The 23007-nt window shown below is 45.7% G+C and overlaps 2 protein-coding genes across 6 annotated transcripts in view; both read left to right on the top strand.

Moving 5' to 3' along the window:
• Positions 1 to 7129, top strand: part of lrch3 (leucine-rich repeats and calponin homology (CH) domain containing 3) — a 47723-nt gene extending 40594 nt beyond the window's left edge. For 4 of the 5 annotated variants that reach the window (XM_075472690.1, XM_075472689.1, XM_075472687.1 and 1 more), the window contains one exon: positions 297 to 1975. In XM_075472690.1, coding sequence (XP_075328805.1) covers positions 297 to 494 — 198 coding nt within the window. In that variant the 3' untranslated portion in view covers positions 495 to 1975. Of the gene's footprint in view, positions 1 to 296; positions 1976 to 5895 lie in introns of those variants that run through there. The other variant, XM_075472688.1, reaches the window with a different exon arrangement.
• A 7058-nt stretch (positions 7130 to 14187) lies between these two features.
• Positions 14188 to 19743, top strand: rpl35a (ribosomal protein L35a). Its single transcript, XM_075472685.1, has 5 exons — positions 14188 to 14248; positions 14668 to 14703; positions 16190 to 16342; positions 16419 to 16563; positions 19652 to 19743. Exons 2-5 carry the CDS (start codon positions 14693 to 14695, stop codon positions 19673 to 19675), a joined length of 333 nt encoding a protein of 110 aa, XP_075328800.1. The 5' UTR covers positions 14188 to 14248; positions 14668 to 14692; the 3' UTR covers positions 19676 to 19743.
• The last annotated feature ends 3264 nt before the right edge of the window (positions 19744 to 23007 follow it).

Here is a 23007-nt window from a genome sequence, read left to right as displayed (position 1 = left end):
TGAGTAGTAACCTCATGATGCATACCCAACATTTAGGAGAATCTAGTATGCATCCGGGAACTTAAAAAAAGTTAAAGGTAGTAGGAGTAGTAGGAGTAGTAGGAGTAGTAGGCGGTTTCGAACATAGCCCGTGTGATTGATTTAAAGCTACTGAAACTGAAACTGATGATGAAGCTTCTTCTTCTTCTTCTTCTTCTCCTCGACTAACAGCCTTGTTTCCTTTCCTCCATCTTTCATCATTCTGTCTCTTCCTCCGTCCACGTTCTCCACCGTGTCCATCTCACCCACGCCCTCAGGACCGCCTCTGTTCGGTGGGGGAGGTTCTGGAGGGATCGGGAGGCGGGGTTTACAGGACGGTGGGCGTGCTGCTGTCCTTGGCCCCGCCCCCTGTCGGCCCCTCCCTGCAGGTCCAGCTGGCCGGCTTCGCCCTCTTTTACCTGTCCATCGTGTCGGTGCTGTGCGCCATCTACGTTCATCTGCCGCCGCACGTCTGACGGCACGCCGGCCGCGGCCCCCCCAGGGACGGAAAGTGTCCATCTGTCCGCCTCAGATGGACACTTTCCTTCTAGTGTTATAGATGTCAGAAATCAGACGCAAAGCGAGCTGTTTGATCCGAACAGGTTGTTGTCGGTTCCCTGCATCGGATTTATTATATCTCATATCTATTCAACATATTTCTGCTCTATAAGATGGAGCACGTTTATCAGATCCAGTTCTCACCAGTTTCCTCCACTGGTCACACACTCAGCACAATCTCACGTGAACTTTACCCTTTGACTTGAAATGACTTCATATCATCACCAGAACTTCTCAGCTGCCAGAAAATGATTCGGTCCTGAACAGAACTGGTTTGTGGCTCCTTGTTGTCGGTCCAGACCAGAACTGGTTTGTGGCTCCTTGTCGTCGGTCCTGACCAGAACTGGTTTGTGGCTCCTTGTCGTCGGTCCAGACCAGAACTGGTTTGTGGCTCCTTGTTGTCGGTCCTGACCAGAACTGGTTTGTGGCTCCTTGTCGTCGGTCCTGACCAGAACTGGTTTGTGGCTCCTTGTCGTCGGTCCTGACCAGAACTGGTTTGTGGCTCCTTGTTGTCGGTCCAGACCAGTACTGGTTTGTGGCTCCCTGTTGAAGCCATGTTGGGACCAAACCGTTGTCAGCCAAGCACACGTATGTTGTTTGGATGTTGGAGATCCTTTGAGCCATAGAGGATCACACGATCCATCAGCTAACATTGAAACCTGACAATCCCGCCATGAAGCTCGTTACCTGCCTGTTGAAGCCCCGCCCCCGTGCCTTATGATTGGCTGCCTGTCTGAGTGTGTTTTTTACTGTTTGTAAAATGGTTCGGAGCCACTTGTTTTGACCCGTCGGAGTTCTGATGTTCTTTGCTGACATGTTTGCCTGAACTGAACCAAAAGTTAATGTCCTCTTGTGGTCTTCCTCTTTGTGATGCCAGCAGTGACTGAGCGTTTTCATCACTGAGCAGATCTACGTTCACATGGAGATTGAGTAACCGGTCAGTAATACCAGGACCAGAACCACAACCCAACCAGTGTCTCCAGTTCTTCTTTAGTTTTCACTTCTCTGCCTGTAGGGGGTCGGGATGCTGGAACTAAATCTTGGTTCTGCTCAGAACAGACCATTTTAACCATTTCATATTTGATGGGTAGTTTGGTCCACTTGAGGTCTTTTGGTCCTGCCTTAAAGTCCGATTGAATGAGGATTCGGCACCGGCCATCCTGAGCTCAGAAGAACAGTCGGTCGTCCTTTTTTTTTTTTTTTACTTTTCATTGCTTTAAACCAGGAAACCCAGTTATGTTTGGTAATTCAGGACGATAACGAAACGTGACTTTCTTCTGAGACGTTTTATTATCTGCAGAGTGATGATAAAGATGTCTGACTGTGTGCCTCTGCTTCGTCCTCGTGTTGGAGAATATCTGAGCTTGTTGAATAAAGTTGATCATAGCATCTCAGCTCACTTTGTCTCTTTGTACGCTTCATGTTTGGATGAAATTATGCTCGAAACGATGGGCCGTAAACTTAGAAGGCGCGTAAACGACGGTCTGTAAACTTAGAAGAAGCGTAAACGACGGTCTGTAAACTCAGAAGAAGCGTAAACGACGGTCCGTAAACTCAGAAGAAGCGTAAACGACGGGCCGTAAACTCAGAAGAAGCGTAAACGACGGGCTGTAAACTTAGAAGAAGCGTAAACGACGGTCTGTAAACTTAGAAGAAGCGTAAACGACGGTCCGTAAACTCAGACGAAGCGTAAACGACGGTCCGTAAACTCAGAAGAAGCGTAAACGACGGGCCGTAAACTCAGAAGAAGCGTAAACGACGGGCCGTAAACTCAGAAGAAGCGTAAACGAGGGGCCGTAAACTCAGAAGAAGCGTAAACGACGGGCCGTAAACTTAGAAGAAGCGTAAACGACGGGCCGTAAACTCAGAAGAAGCGTAAACGACGGGCCGTAAACTCAGAAGAAGCGTAAACGACGGGCCGTAAACTTAGAAGAAGCGTAAACGACGGGCTGTAAACTCAGAAGAAGCGTAAACGACGGGCCGTAAACTTAGAAGAAGCGTAAACGACGGGCTGTAAACTTAGAAGAAGCGTAAACGACGGTCCGTAAACTTAAGGCGCTAGCATGGTTGACGCGTCTGTCACGGCGGTGGTGGACCGTGACGTCAAAATGACGTATCAGGCCTGGCGCTTCCCTTGAAAAGACGGCGCAGCGCGGTGTCGTGCACCAGTCGATTATTGTAACTTGGCGGCGCCACCAACGAAAAACCGGATGGACCGATGTGAGACCAGGCTCAGTCAGGAGGTGCGTTTGTACAGGCAGCTGTACGAAACTGCAGGGAAACAGCACAGGGAGCACGTAAACTCCCAAAACTGGTGCACAGAGACGGGCAGAACTTTGGGGAAAGAGGGAGAGTTCTGTAAGAATGTGTGGAAGAAGCTACGGGACAGATACGTGAAGGCAAAGAAGAGGGCAGAGACTCAAAAAGTGGTGATGCCGGGGGTTTCAGACATTCACCTCTTTTAACTGAATTAGAAAATTAAAATTATCCGAATACTGCAGCAGTATCATTAATGACAGTATTCCTGCTCTTCATTGTTTTCTTCTTCACTTTCGTGGTTGTAGAGTAGTTAGCGGTAACCTTCAGGTAGCAGCGCCACCTCTGTGACGGAGAAAATTGCAACTACTGGCGCAACGACTTGCGCCACTATATATGGCGGGCACGAACTCGTGACGTCATCAACACCGCTCGCGTGAGCAGACGCAGCAACCATGCTAGAGCCTTTAGACGAAGCGTCAACGACGGTCCGTAAACTTAGAAGAAGCGTAAAGGACGGTCCGTAAACTCAGAAGAAGCGTAAACGACGATCCGTAAACTCAGAAGAAGTGTCAACGACGGTCCGTAAACTTAGAAGAAGCGTAAAGGACGGTCCGTAAACTCAGAAGAAGCGTAAACGACAGTCCGTAAACTTAGAAGGCGCGTAAACGACGGTCCGTATACTTAGAAGGCGCGTAAACGACAGTCCGTAAACTTAGAAGGCGTGTAAACGACGGTCCGTATACTTAGAAGGCGCGTAAACGACGGTCCGTAAACTTGGAAGAATTGTAAATAACGGGCCGTAAACTTAGAAGGCGCGTAAACGACGGTCCGTAAACTTAGAAGAAGCGTAAAGGACGGTCCGTAAACTCAGAAGAAGCGTAAACGACGGTCCGTAAACTCAGAAGAAGCGTAAACGAGGGTCCGTAAACTCAGAAGAAGCGTAAACGACGGTCCGTAAACTCAGAAGAAGCGTAAACGACGGGCCGTAAACTCAGAAGAAGCGTAAACGACGGGCCGTAAACTTAGAAGAAGCGTAAACGACGGTCCGTAAACTTAAGGCGCTAGCATGGTTGACGCGTCTGTCACGGCGGTGGTGGACCGTGACGTCAAAATGACGTATCAGGCCTGGCGCTTCCCTTGAAAAGACGGCGCAGCGCGGTGTCGTGCACCAGTCGATTATTGTAACTTGGCGGCGCCACCAACGAAAAACCGGATGGACCGTTGTGAGACCAGGCTCAGTCAGGAGGTGCGTTTGTACAGGCAGCTGTACGAAACTGCAGGGAAACAGCACAGGGAGCACGTAAACTCCCAAAACTGGTGCACAGAGATGGGCAGAACTTTGGGGAAAGAGGAAGAGTTCTGTAAGAATGTGTGGAAGAAGCTACGGGACAGATACGTGAAGGCAAAGAAGAGGGCAGAGACTCAAAAAGTGGTGATGCCGGGGGTTTCAGACATTCACCTCTTTTAACTGAATTAGAAAATTAAAATTATCCGAATACTGCAGCAGTATCATTAATGACAGTATTCCTGCTCTTCATTGTTTTCTTCTTCACTTTCGTGGTTGTAGAGTAGTTAGCGGTAACCTTCAGGTAGCAGCGCCACCTCTGTGACGGAGAAAATTGCAACTACTGGCGCAACGACTTGCGCCACTATATATGGCGGGCACGAACTCGTGACGTCATCAACACCGCTCGCGTGAGCAGACGCAGCAACCATGCTAGAGCCTTTAGACGAAGCGTAAACGACGGTCCGTAAACTTAGAAGAAGCGTAAAGGACGGTCCGTAAACTCAGAAGAAGCGTAAACGACGATCCGTAAACTCAGAAGAAGCGTAAACGACGATCTGTAAACTCAGAAGAAGCGTAAACGACGGTCCGTAAACTCAGAAGAAGCGTAAACGACGGTCCGTAAACTCAGAAGAAGCGTAAACGACAGTCCGTAAACTTAGAAGGAGCGTAAAGGACGGTCCGTAAACTCAGAAGAAGCGTAAACGACGGTCCGTAAACTCAGAAGGCGCGTAAACGACGGTCCGTAAACTTAGAAGGCGCGTAAACGACGGTCCGTATACTTAGAAGGCGCGTAAACGACGGTCCGTAAACTTAGAAGGCGCGTAAACGACGGTCCGTATACTTAGAAGGCGCGTAAACGACGGTCCGTAAACTTGGAAGAATTGTAAATAACGGGCCGTAAACTTAGAAGGCGCGTAAACGACGGTCCGTAAACTTAGAAGGCGCGTAAACGACGGTCCGTAAACTCAGAAAAAGCGTAAACGACGGGCCGTAAACTCAGAAGAAGCGTAAACGACGGCCCGTAAACTTGGAAGAAGCGTAAACGACGGGCCGTAAACTTGGAAGAAGCGTAAATGACGGGCCGTAAACTTGGAAGAAGCGTAAATAACGGTCCGTAAACTTAGAAGGCGCGTAAACGACGGTCCGTAAACTCAGAAGAAGCGTAAACGACGGTCCGTATACTTAGAAGGCGCGTAAACGACGGTCCGTAAACTTAGAAGGCGCGTAAACGACGGTCCGTATACTTAGAAGGCGCGTAAACGACGGTCCGTAAACTTGGAAGAAGCGTAAATAACGGTCCGTAAACTTAGAAGGCGCGTAAACGACGGGCCGTAAACTTGGAAGAAGCGTAAACAACGGTCCGTAAACTATGAAGAAGCCTAAACGACGGGCCGAAAGGTTAAAATGCCGTGGTTTTCGTGCAATTTATACGTATTTCCATGGAAACACGACCTGAAATGGAGTAATTGAAAGAACCTGATGCCTTTGGTGGTGTTACACTACAACTCCCATCAGCCCCTGGTTCTTTTTCTGATTGGATGTCAGCAGGATGTGTTTTTTTTCTGCTCCACCTCACTCCTCTGTTCCTCCACCTTTCACCTCCATCAGTTTCCTTTGGTTTCCGCTTCTGTTTCCACCCCTGTGTTGCCATGGTTACAGTTATTTTACTCGTTGATTTAATTTGCCATCCGTTGACCCTCCTTTCTGTTGTCCCCCCCTCCCCCCGCACGCCCCCGGGTTCGTCTCTTCTTCTGTGGTGTCCGTCTGCGCAGAGTCAGTTGTGTCTTCCTCTTCACATCCTGGAGGAGCGAGGCCTCCCCCAGGTGGCCGGGACCGTCGCCGCGCTGCTCCAGCTGGCCCCGCCCCGACAATCTGTCGCCACGACGACGACGGCTGCTGCACCCGCTGGACCCTCTGTCACCATTTAGACTCCGCCTACCGCACGCGCTCAGTCAGCCAATCACAGCTCGCTGTACTTCACTGCCTGAGTGATGTCACCAGGAAGCCGGAATGTAAACAAACAACATCACATGTTTATAAAAACAAACAGCAACGACCCCATCCGCACAAGGACAGGCTTCGCTGTTGCCACGGTTACCGTCTCCGTGCCGAAGCCGCGTTGTGTACGGAAGCCCACGTCTGCCAAAACTAGCAAAATAAAACTCGTTAGAGATGATTTTACTTTAAATACGTCTAAAACCCGGATTTCATGTTTTTATTTAAACTTTTGGTTCACAGGAAAGTTTAAAGTTTTGTTTTACTTTGTATATTTACCGACACATTCGAACTGAAAGTGGCAGAAATGGGCTTCCGTAGCAACCTGTGACAGGTGAGTCATGTTGTCTGGATGTGACAGAACCGCCGGCGCCGAGTTCAAACTTTGGTTCTGACGGAGACGTGATCTGAGCTGAACACAACCGGGTCACATGACCACATTCTGCCGGAAAAACGCTGGTTTTATTTCTCAGGTGTGAAAGTTTCTCCGTTTTTCAGACCAAACCAAACCTCAGATCTGCTTTCATGCGAGATTCAGGGAACATTGGTGGTAATTTTTTATTATTTTCTGACATCATTACGAACAGTAAGTAAAGAATAAAGTGTTTCTAGTCAAATTTAACAGATTTAACTTCTTTATTTGTAAGTTTTTCTCCTTTAGATGAACAAATATTTGAAGCGTTTTGAAGCTGCAGCTGCTGCTGACTCAGCATGTTTGCTGCTCCTTACACCTGAGCTGCAGGTGGTGATGATGTTTATGATGAATTCATCCGTTCATCATCTTCTCTGATGCAAATAAACCACGATCAGATATCTTCACACCTGAGAAACTGAAACCAAGTCAGTTAAGCTTTCAAACTTGGATGTTTTTGCACATATTGATGGTTTTGAATATTAAAAACACTTTCCTTCCTTTTTCCTAAAAGATGGTTTGTTCATATTTATTTTTTCTTCATCTCCAGGATGTAAAAATCCTCTGAGATCAGAATAAAATATTAAAAAAAGCTTTTACAGGAAGAAAGTTAATGTATTTATATTTGACAGCTGATGACATCATCGTGTTGATTATACTTCACTGACTCACTGTCCTGATTTTAGATAAAACAATTATTTTCTCTAGTTTGTAAATAAGTCCTTTGCCGATATTACTGACATTTTTTTTTATCATTTTAAGCTTTATTTATTTTTGGCTAAACGAGTGTTAAACAGAAATAATTCAAAGATAGAATATTTAAAAACAACTTTAAGTCTCAATAGAAATGTATTCTTATCAAAGCACTAAATTACAACTAAATCAGAATATTTATAACTAACTAATACCACTTGATTATGGTTGCTTTGTAAATTAAGCTATTGTTGCTAATGGCTAACACTTCTCAACACACTGACATGCTGCTAATCGATAACAACAACTAACAGGCTAATGAGCAGCAGCTTATTATTTTATTTCAAAAGACACCAAAGTAGCTTACTGACAAAAAAATAGCTAATATTAATGAGCTAGAAATTACACTAACTTTGATTGCAGCTGAGAAGTTACATGTAGCATGAAGCTAACATTAGCTTAGAATAAAACTTTCCTGGTTTGGACTTTAAGCTAACATTGAAAGCCTGAAAATCTATTTAAATTAAAAGCTACAACAGTTTTCTCAGATCAGTTTTGTTAAGCCGCCGCTGTTCTTCTGTGGTAATTCAGAGAGGTGGATCAGCATAAAGCATAAATAAGCTGTAATATGAAAATGCTAATTTAGAGTGTGAGAGAAAATGAGGTGTAGTTTGCCAACTTAACTAACTCAAAGCAAAGGTAGCTCACTGTTAATGATACAAATGATAAAGTATTATGAAAATGATTTAGGCTAATGCAGCTAGCTGTAATTAGCCTAAATCTATGAAAAACTGGTGAAGTTAACAGTGTTTGTGTAATGTTTATGCTAACTCTGCTAACACCCAGTATTAGAATACATTAAATTAAACCAATTAGCTTTAAAGTAACATTTAAAACTGGTTGAGTTGGTTTACAGATTAACTAACCGTCTATGATGGTAAATATAAGTTGTGTTTGGTGAGCTAATGTAGCTCAAAGCTAATGGTATCAAACACAAATGTAGCTGTTCTGGTTTGACTGACACAAGCTAAATGCTAATAATAGTAAACACAAACTTTGTTTACATACTAACTTGTATCCAGGTGTTGATCATATTTCAGATATGATATGTTCTTATTTGTTTATTTATGTATTCAAGTCATCGGACTCAGGTTACCGTCCTGGTGTTTAAAGGTCAAATAACAAAAAACCAGGACGGTTCAAAGAGCCAGTAGAACCAGGATTTAGCTTTTCCAGGGATAAAAGGGGGGGTTAGAACCAGTAGGCTTGTTTTTAATGTTGTTTATGCAGCACATCCTGTGTCTGAAACGGGCTAAATTACTTCCTGTCTGAAACGGGCTAACTTACTTCCTGTCTGAAACGGGCTAAATTACTTCCTGTCTGAAACGGGCTAACTTACTTCCTGTCTGAAACGGGCTAAATTACTTCCCGTCTGAAACGGGCTAAATTACTTCCTGTCTGAAACGGGCTAACTTACTTCCTGTCTGAAACGGGCTAAATTACTTCCTGTCTGAAAGGGGCTAACTTACTTCCCGTCTGAAACGGGCTAAATTACTTCCTGTCTGAAAGGGGCTAACTTACTTCCCGTCTGAAAGGGGCTAACTTACTTCCCGTCTGAAAGGGGCTAACTTACTTCCTGTCTGAAAGGGGATAACTAACTTCCCGTCTGAAAGGGGCTAACTTACTTCCCGTCTGAAAGGGGCTAACTAACTTCCCGTCTGAAACGGGCTAACTTACTTCCTGTCTGAAAGGGGCTAACTTACTTCCCGTCTGAAAGGGGCTAACTTACTTCCCGTCTGAAAGGGGCTAACTTACTTCCCGTCTGAAAGGGGCTAACTTACTTCCCGTCTGAAAGGGGCTAACTTACTTCCCGTCTGAAAGGGGCTAACTTACTTCCCGTCTGAAACGGGCTAACTTACTTCCCGTCTGAAAGGGGCTAAATTACTTCCCGTCTGAAAGGGGCTAACTTACTTCCTTTCTGAAACGGGCTAAATTACTTCCTGTCTGAAAGGGGCTAACTTACTTCCCGTCTGAAAGGGGCTAACTTACTTCCCGTCTGAAAGGGGCTAACTTACTTCCCGTCTGAAAGGGGCTAACTTACTTCCTGTCTGAAAGGGGCTAACTTACTTCCCGTCTGAAAGGGGCTAACTTACTTCCCGTCTGAAAGGGGCTAACTTACTTCCCGTCTGAAAGGGGCTAACTTACTTCCCGTCTGAAAGGGGCTAACTTACTTCCTGTCTGAAAGGGGCTAACTTACTTCCCGTCTGAAAGGGGCTAACTTACTTCCTGTCTGAAAGGGGCTAACTTACTTCCCGTCTGAAAGGGGCTAACTTACTTCCCGTCTGAAAGGGGCTAACTAACTTCCCGTCTGAAAGGGGCTAACTTACTTCCCGTCTGAAAGGGGCTAACTTACTTCCCGTCTGAAAGGGGCTAACTAACTTCCCGTCTGAAAGGGGCTAACTTGCTTCCCGTCTGAAAGGGGCTAAATTACTTCCCGTCTGAAAGGGGCTAAATTACTTCCCGTCTGAAAGGGGCTAACTTACTTCCCGTCTGAAAGGGGCTAACTTACTTCCCGTCTGAAAGGGGCTAACTAACTTCCCGTCTGAAAGGGGCTAACTTACTTCCCGTCTGAAAGGGGCTAAATTACTTCCCGTCTGAAAGGGGCTAACTTACTTCCCGTCTGAAAGGGGCTAACTTACTTCCCGTCTGAAAGGGGCTAACTTACTTCCCGTCTGAAAGGGGCTAACTTACTTCCCGTCTGAAAGGGGCTAACTTACTTCCCGTCTGAAAGGGGCTAACTTACTTCCCGTCTGAAAGGGGCTAACTAACTTCCCGTCTGAAACGGGCTAACTTACTTCCTGTCTGAAACGGGCTAAATTACTTCCTGTCTCCAAACACGCCCACTTTCCTCTGATTGGCCGGCCTTTATAAACAGTGAGACTATAAAACCGTTGGTAATGGAGTGATAGGACTGAAACAAACAAAGACCAAATGTTCAGCTGTTTTTAACGTCTCCGTCAGATCCCAACAGGAAGCCGACGCCTCGTGTTTATAAATCTGTTCGGGGTCCAACAGACAGACGGGCGCCGTGTTCCTCTGTACAGTTTTTATTTTCTTATTTTTGTTAACTGTCAGCTGTTTTCTGTTGTTGTTCTGATGGAGGCTGCGGGTGCATCATGTGACCCGGCTGCATCATGTGACCTCCTGACGGGCCCTCAGATATTTATCCTGTAAATATTTACATATTCAGATATTTTCTGTATATGAGGCCGAACCCTTTTTTAGTTTTTTCTTTCAGTTTTTTATTTCCCGCTGTAGCCTCCAAACAAACAAACCGCTCCTGTTCACACTACTTTTATTTATTGAGCACTTTTCAAGAAGAAACACACAAATCTATCCGGTTAAAAATGGCACCAGGAGTGTCACGTCCAGCTGTGTCGGGCTGAAGGACGAGCATCTGCCAGAGTTCCGATTCTGCATCAAACAGGACGAGCAGATTAAAGCCGCCGGCGTCCCGCAGGGCTCTGTCTCAGGTTTGAACTCGTTCGGTTTGTTCGTGTCGACCTTTCTGAAGCGTGAGCAGCCAATCAGAGAGAGCCGAGGGTTCGGGAGCCTCCTCCATCCTCGCTGAGGGGCTAGGATGTGAGATAAGGAAGCGAGGAGACAAGTTTTTTTTTTTTTTTTGTCCCGCCGTGCTCACAGGTCATGTGACGCCGTGTTTCTAAAGGACATTCCGCCGTTTTTTAAAGGGGGACAAACACATTTTACTTGTTTTTTGCTGAAAACTATAAAAGATTTGAACACAGCTGTTTGAAGAGTTTAAGTCATGAAATAAATATTTTAAATTTCTCTCCAAAGTTTGTTGTTTCATTGTGTCAGAAACACGTCGTCATTCAGAGAGAAAACACGCTTTCAGCTCAGGTTTCAGAACCCATCAGAACCCACCAGAACCTAGCCTGATTAACATAGACTTTCAAATCTCTTCGAGATTCTGGTCTGACCAAGACCATAACGAATACGATTGGAAATGGCCTGGTCAACCCGCCTCCCTCGGGTTGCTACTGGTTGTGGCCAGAAAAGGCTGTGCCTAAGCTTAAGCCAATCACACCACTCTTTCCTCTGACGTATGATTTAGCTACCAGCGGGGCTAACTGGTAGATTAAACTCTTACCAAAGCCAGTAGGGAGCAAGGCGAAAACGTCTTTCCTGTCAAGAAATTATTCAAGGGCTGTTCTTTGCTCGATTTTTAAATCTCCCGTCAAACACTTTCATTACAGCATCTACAGCAGTGTCAAAAGCTTGATGCTGCTCCATGTTGATATTGAATGAAGCGCTTCCGTGTACAATCCATGGGTTGAGTGGCAGTTCAACCACGTCACTACCTTGAACCCGCCTTGGTTGGCGCTGCTCAAAGTTGATTGCTTCCCGACAAAGTGGGTGGAGTTCCCATTTTTTCGGGAACTCGAATCCACCTGAATGAGCAGTTTGCCTGAGTAAGTGTAGCAGAGCCGAAGGTGTTGCATCACTGCGAGGGCGGAGCCTGGGTAACCAGAACCCACCAGAACCCACCAGAACCCACCAGAATCCACCAGAACCCACCAGAACCCACCAGAATCCATCAGAACCCACCAGAATCCACCAGAACCCACCAGAACCCACCAGAATCCATCAGAACCCACCAGAATCCACCAGAACCCACCAGAATCCATCAGAACCCACCAGAACCCACCAGAATCCATCAGAACCCACCAGAACCCATCAGAACCAGAACCTGCTGTTGGGAACAAGAAGTTTCTTATTTAGGACTTTTATTCTCTAAAGACCAAAAGTTCAGATGCTGCTCTAAGTTCACAGCAATTCTACAGAAAACCAGAGAACCTAAAGCTGTGGCTGCTTTAATCTGTAAAAGGAGAATTAATGACTGAAGCTGAAGGATTATATTATATTATATTATATATTATATTATATCCCGACTGACATACACTTGTCTGCCCTTAGACAACAACATGAGGAAAGATATGACCGTATAATTCTTCATTTTGGATCAGAAAAACTGTTGTTATGCATAATTATGAATCAGACTTCAGTGTTTGGATTTCTCTACCCTAAATTACACTTTTACTAAATGAAACACTTTTTTAAGAATCCAACTTGTATCTGGAACCTTCTCAGGTTTTCTTTAGCTTCATTTTAAGCTGTAATTACAAAGCTGATAAACCTCCTGTGAAAGTCATCTTTCCATAAGCAGCTCATTTATAAACACAACTTCTCACCTCACAAACACCTTACAGAGATATTTGATTTAAAACAGTTGATGCTCCACCCTCAGGCTCCTTAATGTTGTATAAAAACACAAACTGGTACTCTGAGGCTACGGCTACACGAAAACGAAACGAGGTTTTTTTTGAAAACGGGTTCGAAAATTCTTGCGACCACACGGAAACGCGCTGCTGTCCAGACGACAACGATGAAACGATGCAGTACACACGCCGCTGTGTCACGCCACGCTGTGAGACAATAGAGAAGTGTTAAAATTGGCTCCCAGCGTCAACGTGTGGCTGACGCAAAAACGTTTTTGCTGTAACAATGGAAACGAAACGAGGCCGTTTTCAAACTTTCCCACTCTGGAACCCGTTTTCAAAAACTATCGTTTTGGGGTAGTGGGAACGCCGGCTCCGTGTGGCCGCGACAGCGAAACGATAAGAAAAAGTATCGTTTACAGTGAAAAACGTTTCCGTGTAGCCGCAGCCTGACTCGCTGTCCCTGATCATCTGTGGGAAGAATCTGTTTCCCACAGCAGAATGGGAACAGAAGGTTGTTTCCGTCCATTTGGAACATTTTATTGGAGCCGTCATATCCGAACATCCACTGGGAAACTGTTTGGATGATCCCCATAAATATTTATATTTATTTACATATATTTATATAAATATTTATCTGTAAACAGGAAGTGTCATTAAAATGATCCATGAAATTTACGCACCATATGGTTAAAGGAGACATACATACTAATTGCAGTTTCTGTGATGGCCTTCCAGAAACTGTGACGCATCTATTTAGGCTCCGCCCCTTTCACACGGAGGTTTTGGATGGAGTTTATCAAATCAAATCAAATCAAATCAAATTTATTTGTATAGCACACTTCATGTACAAACAGTTCAAAGTGCTTCACATAAAATAAAAGCATTGTAGCAGGGAGTGGAAGAAGCATTAAAATACATAAAAGAATATAAAGAGAAACAAATAAAATGATTTAAATGAATTTAAAAACCACCAACAGTCCAGATAAGTTCAAAGATATCGTGCAGATTTCATGCATAGACACATGAGAACAGAAATGTTTTTAACCTGGATTTAAAAATGTCTCCATTTGGTGAAAGTTTAATCTCCACTGGCAGTTTAGCAGGTTTATTAATGACCATATTTGAAGGAATTTTTCCTTATGCTGGGAAAATATTTTATTTTGTTTCTATAGATTCCCCCAGAAAGGATGCTAAATGTTTTTATAATAAACTTGCTTATTCTTTTTGCTAAATTTTATATTCATAAATGGAAATTTGCTAATAAAACGCCATGTTTTCCCCATTTTATTAAAAATATGGAACTATATTTTAAATCAATAACAGAGGCTACTAATGAAAAGGCTCCAAGGACAATTTCTATATGTTTTTATCTCATCCGTTTGTTTGTTGTATACTTCTTTCTGTTTAAATAAAGTATTAAAAAAAAAAAAACTCTGCTGTTGGGACCATCGTGCGGCTCCCCGCGAATTAATTCACATTTAAAAACGTCCCTTTGACCAAAAAAATGGAATAACAGAATAAAACCTTAATGACATAAACTAGGATTTGACTAAATAAACCAAAAACTGCAGCTCGGGTGAAAACTTAATCAACGTTTATCGGTTTAATAATTTCGAGTGAAACATTTTGATCCGGCAGCTCCGCGGCCACCTCTGTTTTACACTAATTACCCAGCATTCCGTTCGGCCTTCCTTTTCCTCCATCTTTCTAGACCCAGAACAGGTAAGTGCCAACATGTCCGACGAAAAACTCCAGAATTTCTCTCTTGGTTCGGTTCATTTGTGGTTGATAAACAACATAATGATGCGGGCAAAGTGTCCACCGGCCGCCGGTGGGTTTCTGTCCGCCGCCGAGGCTCGGATGGCGGAGATTAAGAGCGGATGGAGGAGCTAACGGTGGCTAGCAGCGAGCTAACGGTGGCTAGCAGTTGAGCTCATAGTGAGCGGATGGGGGAAGCTAACGGTGGCTAGCAGCGAGCTAACGGTGGCTAGCAGCATCACCATCAGATTTCTCTCTCACACATGAACCGAACCCTGAGCTGGACCGGAGGTTCTGAGGGTTCTGGTTCAGTCAGATGTTCTGGAGGTAAATAACGCGTGTCAGTGACGTCACAGGGGTGCTAACGTGTCTTGTCTGTGCAGGTGAACTCACCTGAAGACTACGACGATGCCTGGAAGGTAAGCTGCCTCCTGGTTTGTGTTGTTAAAGTGTGGATCAGAACCGGCTCTGACCCGGTGTGTGTTGTTTAAAGGGACAGTTCGCCTCTTTAAAGGGACAGTTCGCCTCTTCTGACATGAAGCTGTGTAACATCCCATATCAGCAGCATCATTTCTGAACATCTTCTTACCCCCTGCTGCGTCCTGTGAGCAGAGTTCCAGCCTCGTTTTGGTGCTGATGAAGGTAGTCCGGCTAGTTGGCTGGGGTTTAAAAAATAAAGCGTTTTGCTTCTCAGAACAATATGCGTTCAACAGAGTAATACATTTGCATCACAAAATGGTTCTCCAGGAAAAAGTCAGACCTCACAATCGCTTGGTGCTATTTTCTCTCCCTTCGTATCACATGGAAAGTATCGACCAGCCTGTAATGTAACCAATTACAGCATAATTATTTTAGTTCAGGGCTGTGTTCGAAACCACATACTACAAACCACATATTCATCGATCAGACAGTATGCAGAGCGTTTACCCACAATGCATTTGGCTCCTGCCCGAGCTGAAATCAGCCGGCCTGAAGCTGATTTCTCTTAAGCTCTAAACTCTGTAAACTTTAGCAACATTTGAAACATTTTCAGGAGAGAAAGTAGTCGTTTAGATCCCCAACGTGTTGAAAACCTGACAAAATACCGGCTGTTTACCATTTTGTTCCCAAGAATTCGGCGCTACTAAAGCTAGCCGCAGTGAGCAACGCACTTCCGGTTATTTTCACAAAATAAAATCCCCGTTGCCTTTTATCATAGGGAAAGCCATTACCATACAATTGGTGCTTTTGTTTTGAAAACAGGAAGTGAACCTACCCTCGTTGTAGCTAGCTTGAAACTGCCGTTTTGACAGGAAATGACGATCGGCGACGTCACGTTGCATCTTGGGTAGTTTGAGTATGAGTAGTAACCTCATGATGCATACCCAACATTTAGGAGAATCTAGTATGCATCCGGGAACTTCTGCTTACTCAAAAAGTTAGTATGAGCAGGGGACTGCTCAGTCTGCACAGCAGGCAGTGATACGAAGGGAGAGAAAATAGGAGATTGTGAGGTCTGACTTTTTCCTGGAGAACCATTTTGTGATGCAAATGTATTACTCTGTTGAACGCATATTGTTCTGAGAAGCAAGACGCTTTATTTTTTAAACCCCAGCCAACTAGCCGGACTACCTTCATCAACACCAAAACGAGGCTGGAACTCTGCTCACAGGACGCAGCAGGGGGTAAGAAGATGTTCAGAAATGATGCTGATATGGGATGTTACACAGCTTCATGTCAGAAGAGGCGAACTGTCCCTTTAAAGAGGCGAACTGTCCCTTTAAAGAGGAGAACTGTTCCTTTAAGTGATGATCAGAACCGCTCTGACCCGGTTTGTGTTGTTAAAGTGATGATCAGAACCGCTCTGACCCGGTTTGAGTTGTTAAAGTGATGATCAGAACCGCTCTGACCCGGTTTGTGCCGCAGACTCTGGAGTAAGGCCATCTTCACCGGCTACAAGCGCGGGCTGAGGAACCAGCGCGAGCACACGGCGCTGCTGAAGCTGGAGGGCTGCTACAGCCGGGACGAGGTGGACTTCTACCTGGGCAAGCGCTGCGCCTACGTCTACAAGGCCAAGAAGTAAGGCCGCGCCCCCGCACAGGCCACGCCCCCGCACAGGAGGCCCCGGTTCTGACCCGGTTCTGTCTGTCCGCAGGAACACGGTGACGCCCGGCGGGAAACCCAACAAGACCCGGGTGATCTGGGGGAAGGTGACCCGCGCCCACGGGAACAGCGGGATGGTGCGCGCCAAGTTCGGCAGCAACCTGCCGGCCAAGGCCATCGGACACCGAGTCAGAGTGGTGAGTCGGGGCGCCGTGCACGCACACACGTGCACCCAGAATGTGACATCAGGGGGTTCTGGTTCCTCAGTCAGAACCGTTTAATCTGAGGAAGCTCCAGCTCTAAAGGTCAGAGGTCAGAGTTAACTCGGGTTCTTGGTTCTGATGAAGCTAACGGAGGTGAAGCAGAATCCGTTTTATTGCCATTGTTAGTGAACAGTGTTCACTAACTAGGAATTAGCTGCGGCGTAAGGTGCAAACATGTAATATAGGATATAATAATAAAGAATAAAAAAATATGAATATAAAATGTACAAGGTGTGTACAACAATACACAGTATCCAATATACAGAGCAACAACAGTGCAGCTTCATTAGTGCAGTTTTAATGATGGTGAAGTGACTGGGGCAGGTTATGAGGTGATTATAAAGTGTTCATAAGTCCAACTGCAAGGGGGGAAAACTGTTTTTGTGACGGGAGGTTCCTCTCCCGAATGGACCGAAGCCTCCTGGTGCAAATAGTCCCTGTGCAGGGTGAGAAGGGTCAGCTGTGATCCGGCCTGCTCGCCCCAGAGTCCTGGAGACGTGCAGGTCATGGATAGATGGAGGCTGCAGCCCGTCAGCTTCTCAGCGGAGCGCACAGCTCGCTGCAGTCTGTGTCTGTCCCTGGCAGAGGCCCCGGCATACCACACCGTGATGGCCGTGTAGAACTGCACCGGCAGCTGGGCCGGCAGCTGGGCCGGCAGCTGGGCCGGCAGCTGGGCCGGCAGCTGGGCCGGCAGCTGTGGATTTCCCAAAGTCAACGACCATCTCCACTGTCTTCTGGGCGTTGAGCTCCAGGTGGTTGCTGCTGCACCAGGTCACCAGCCGGTCCACCTCCCTCCTGTAGGCAGTCTCATCGCCGCCCGAGATGAGTCCGATGAGGGTGGTGTCGTCCGCAAACTTAATAAGCTTAACGGAGTCATGGCTGGAGGTGCAACAGTTGGTGTACAGGGAGAAGAGTAGAGGTGACAGTACACAGCCCTGTGGAGCTCCTGAAGCTAACAGAGATCAACACCAGTTCAGAATCAGGATCTGATTAAGGCCCCATCCACACGTAGCCGGGTATCTGCTAAAACGAATATATTTTTTCTACGTTTGCACCTGTCATCCACATGAAAACGCATAAAAACGTATCGTAAACGAATGTTTTTAAAAACTCCGGGTAAAGTGAAGATTTTTGAAAACTCCGTTTATGCAGCTGCGTGTAGACAGAGATAACCGGAGTTTTGCGTTTTCGAACGTCACAATATGCGCCAAAACAACAACAAATCTGCTTTAAAGTCTAAAGTGCGACCTTTGCTAACTGAAGAAGCATGGCTGCCCTGAGAACTGTGGTGGTTATTATTGTGCAGGCGCTGTTTACTGCCTTGATTTTACACGCCACAGTCGTACTCCCAGAGGAATGGCGTGACAGTTTCGCATGTCCCGGTCCTCACTCCTCTCGCTGTCGGAATTATTACGTCCTCATATCGAGGGGCAGTCCACTGTCAGTGTGCTCAAAAAAGCTGCGTGCACACTTTATTATTTAGCTGACGAGGGCAGATTACACAAAACAGCAAATGCATTTGGGTTGCCAAGACAGGTGAAAACGCAGATGTTCGGTTATGTGTGGAAGGTTTTTTTTTTTCGAAAACGAGGTAATGTGGATACAGATTATTTTATAAACGGAGGGGGGGAAACATTCGGTTTTAGAAATACCCGGCTACGTGTGTACATAGCCTAAAGATGTTTCACTGATTTTCTGTTTTTCTGAGGATGAAATGAGCTGCCTTTGACTCCGCCCCCACTGCTGACTGATGGTCAGGTGATCGTTAAGCTGGGTTTGTGGCTGACGCGTCGCTCACGGCGTGCCGTCTTAATGACGTATTTCTGCCTGGTGGCGCCATGAAAAGGCGGCGCAGCACGTAGTCGTGCAGCGGTAACGTGGCGTGCTGAGAACGACAAACCGGACGGACCGCCTGGGAAACAGGCTGACGGTTGTCGTGTAAAACACTTTTATTTGTAAATAAATGACGTCGTTAGGAAATATGCTGCCGTTTCATTCTCTGGAAGCAGCTTTAAGTATCAGCGAGATAGAAAACCATCTGTTATTATTGTTGTTGTTATTATTATTATTATTATTATTATTGTTGCATCCTGAAAGGCAACAATAATTCCCAAGTGTGTTCCCAAGATCTGATATTCTGCCGATGGTGCTCACACCTGCACAGGTGTTCTGAGCCCTCAGAGGGTCCAGGAGAATTCCTGGGTTCAGAAATCTGTTTGAGGATCCAGAACCCTGCTGGTCATGTTCACCTTGAAACTGTTTTATTCTGACGGTCCCTTCCTGTTTTATTCTGACGGTCCCTGTCTGTTTTATTCTGACGGTCCCTTCCTGTTTTATTCTGACGGTCCCTGTCTGTTTTATTCTGACGGTCCCTTCCTGTTTTATTCTGACGGTCCCTTCCTGTTTTATTCTGACGGTCCCTTCCTGTTTTATTCTGACGGTCCCTGTCTGTTTTATTCTGACGGTCCCTGTCTGTTTTATTCTGACGGTCCCTGTCTGTTTTATTCTGACGGTCCCTGTCTGTTTTATTCTGACGGTCCCTGTCTGTTTTATTCTGACGGTCCCTGTCTGTTTTATTCTGACGGTCCCTTCCTGTTTTATTCTGACGGTCCCTGTCTGTTTTATTCTTGTTTTATTCTGACGGTCCCTGTCTGTTTTATTCTGACGGTCCCTGTCTGTTTTATTCTGACGGTCCCTTCCTGTTTTATTCTGACGGTCCCTTCCTGTTTTATTCTGACGGTCCCTTCCTGTTTTATTCTGACGGTCCCTGTCTGTTTTATTCTGACGGTCCCTTCCTGTTTTATTCTGACGGTCCCTTCCTGTTTTATTCTGACGGTCCCTTCCTGTTTTATTCTGACGGTCCCTGTCTGTTTTATTCTGACGGTCCCTTCCTGTTTTATTCTGACGGTCCCTTCCTGTTTTATTCTGACGGTCCCTTCCTGTTTTATTCTGACGGTCCCTTCCTGTTTTATTCTGACGGTCCCTTCCTGTTTTATTCTGACGGTCCCTTCCTGTTTTTCAGATGCTGTATCCCTCTCGGGTGTGAAGCTGATCAATCGTCTCTGATGTTTGTACAGAAATAAAAAAAAATGATCAATAAAGTGATCGATCCAACCTGCTGCTGTGTTGTCTGTTTCCTGCTGAATCCTGATTGGCTGAGAGCCGGCAGGTGTTCGACATCCTGAAACAGAGAAACATGCTAACGCTAACAAAAGAAATTAGCAGTAAGTTAAAGGTTAGCTGCCTCCACAGCCGTCCCAGAAGAAGAAACGGAACCAGATGAAGCTCAGAGGTGGAGGCGGGTCTTTGAGGGCGGCCTGGTTCTGAAGGTTCTACACTGAGGCTGTGTTCAAAACCGCATACTCATCGATCAGACAGTATGCAGAGCGTTTACCCACAATGCATCTCGCTCCTGCCCGAGCCGAAATCAGCCGGCCTGAAGCTGATTTCCCTTAAGCTCTAAACTCTGTAAACTTTAGCAACATTTGAAACATTTTCAGGAGAGAAAGTAGTCGTTTAGATCCCCAACGTGTTGAAAACCTGACAAAATACCGGCTGTTTACAATTTTGTTCCCACGAATTCGCGCTACTAAAGCTAGCCGCAGTGAGCAACGCACTTCCTGTTATTTTCACAAAATAAAATACCCGTTGCCTTTTATCATAGGGAAAGCCATTACCATACAATTGGTGCTTTTGTTTTGAAAACAGGAAGTGAACCTACCCTCGTTGTAGCTAGCTTGAAACTGCCGTTTTGACAGGAAATGACGATCGTTATGTTGCATCTTGGGTAGTTTGAGTATGAGTAGTAACCTCATGATGCATACCCAACATTTAGAGAATCTAGTATGCATCCGGGAACTTAAAAAAGTTAAAGTTAGTAGGAGTAGTAGGAGAAGGTTTGGAACACAGCCTTGGAGCTTCTCAGCTTTGAGTTGTAGCGCTCCGTTGGGCGGGACCACCTCTTCCTGCTCATTTCTTCTTCTGTGCCCGCATTACCAGCAGAACCGGTTTGGAACGGGCCGACGGGCCTCTGCTCCTGCAGAAAGGTGAGAACAAGAACCTCCAGAACTAAACTGGGACCGAGTTCGGTTCTCTGAGCAACTGGAGTTACTTCTTACCGAACAAAGTGTTCTGGTCTCAGCTGCTCAGATGTTCTACCTCTGAACAAACTGACCTTTAAAACCCTGGAATCAGGGATCCATAAATACTGAAAACACGTTGAAGATGTTTTAACGATCAGAAAGAAGCAGAACAAACGTGAGAAAGTAACTTTTTTTATTCTCATGAGCGACTGAAACTTTTCAGTTATTTATCAATTATTGATTGCTGATCAATAAGAAAAATCAGTTTAAATCTGAACCAGCGCCGCATTTATGGGTCCAAGCAGTTCTGAACGGGTTCTGATGAACACTGCACGTGTCAGCAAGGGGGCGGAGCCTCTACCTGAGAGCGTCACACCTGTGGGAACCTGAAGTTACCTGAGAGTTACACACGGGTGGTGCTGGGTTTGGGTTCAGGTGAGGGCAGACCAGCTGGTCCACATGGTGAACAGCCGGAGGAGGGCGGAGCTAAAGACAGGTAACAGGTGACAGGTAACCTGCTGGACTCACCTGAGTCAGAGTGGTGTAACACTCTGTCGCTCTGACCCGAGTCCCTGCTGCTGTCAAAGAGCTGCGATAAATAAACAAACAAACAAACATCCTGCTTCAGCGTGTGATTCAACCATCAAACAGCAGGTGTTTCTGCAGCTTTCAGCTGAACAAACTGCCTTCTTCTTCCTCGCTGTGCTCATGGTTAGGGTTAACCTAACCTAACCTAACTGTAACCTAACCCTGTGCTCTGGGGTTAGGGTTAACCTAACCTAACCTAACTGTAACCTGACTGTAACCTAACCCTGTGCTCTGGGGTTAGGGTTAACCTAACCTAACCTAACTTAACTGTAACCTGACCCTAACCCTGTGACCCGGGGGAACAGTTAGAATGAAGAACAGAACATGATAAAAAACATAATAAACGGGTTAATCTGTAGTTAAACCATCATAATAAACGGGTTAATCTGTAGTTAAACCAACATAATAAACGGGTTAATCTGTGGTTAAACCATCATAATAAACGGGTTAATCTGTGGTTAAACCATCATAATAAACGGGTTAATCTGTGGTTAAACCATCATAATAAACGGGTTAATCTGTGGTTAAACCATCATAATAAACGGGTTAATCTGTGGTTAAACCATCATAATAAACGGGTTAATCTGTGGTTAAACCATCATAATAAACGGGTTAATCTGTGGTTAAGCCATCATAATAAACGGGTTAATCTGTGGTTAAACCAACATAATAAACGGGTTAATCTGTAGTTAAACCATCATAATAAACGGGTTAATCTGTAGTTAAACCATCATAATAAACGGGTTAATCTGTGGTTAAACCATCATAATAAACGGGTTAATCTGTGGTTAAACCATCATAATAAACGGGTTAATCTGTGGGCAGTGGCGGTCCGACACTGATTTACGCCCCGGGCGAAACCCGGTGCTGGCACCCCTAACCCCCCCTACTGCTCACAGAGAGATGTTGCACTTCACTGTTTGTTTATATGTTGTCCGTCCGATTTAGCAAGCATCATCAGGCTAGGCCACTAATTCGTCATATCACTCACTAATCCATTCAAACATAACTCGATACATACCTTTTTCCTTTGCTCTTTTCTCCTCTTCTTCTTTCTTTTTTCTTCCGAAATTGGGCACCCGATGGCTTTGGTCGTTTCCTATCCATTATGATTATGTCTTAATCTGTTTACGATTCGACAGACGAACACCTCCTCGTCCAAATATTGAACCCCCCCCTGCACAAACCCTGCACTGTGCTGCGTTGCTCAGCTAACGTAACGCCAGAGGTGAGACTGACTGTCACTGAGACATTTCATCTTGACCAGTTGACCACCACGACTACCTACCACCATATCTTGGTAATTTATTCGGTTCATCACACACAACACAGAATCAAACAAACCTAATGGGAATGTAGAGCATTTGGAAAGCTTTATTAGAAATATACAATAAGCAGAGCGTGATGATGACAGATAGAGGACAGTGGGTTGTACAGGCGTCCAGATGCTTTCCCACCATGGGACAAGCCAAGGGGAGGGGGAAGATGGGGGTGCCGCTCTGCCGAAAAACAACTGTGGCAGAAACGTAACCAGGAACCCCCCCCCCCTTTTTTTTTTTTTTTTTTTTTTTTTTCCCCACCCCCCGGGCGCCTGCCCGGTTGGCCCGCTTCTAGGACCGCCCCTGTCTGTGGGTAAACCACCAGTAGCCGGTCGGATGGGTGCAGCCTCCCCCGGACCGGCCCCGGCTCTCTCCCCGCCTCCACAGCG

The sequence above is a fragment of the Odontesthes bonariensis genome, chromosome 9 (genome assembly GCF_027942865.1).
Source record: "Odontesthes bonariensis isolate fOdoBon6 chromosome 9, fOdoBon6.hap1, whole genome shotgun sequence".
In the NCBI taxonomy this organism is placed as follows: Eukaryota; Metazoa; Chordata; class Actinopteri; order Atheriniformes; family Atherinopsidae; genus Odontesthes; species Odontesthes bonariensis.
This window is presented reverse-complemented; position numbering and strand designations above follow the sequence as displayed.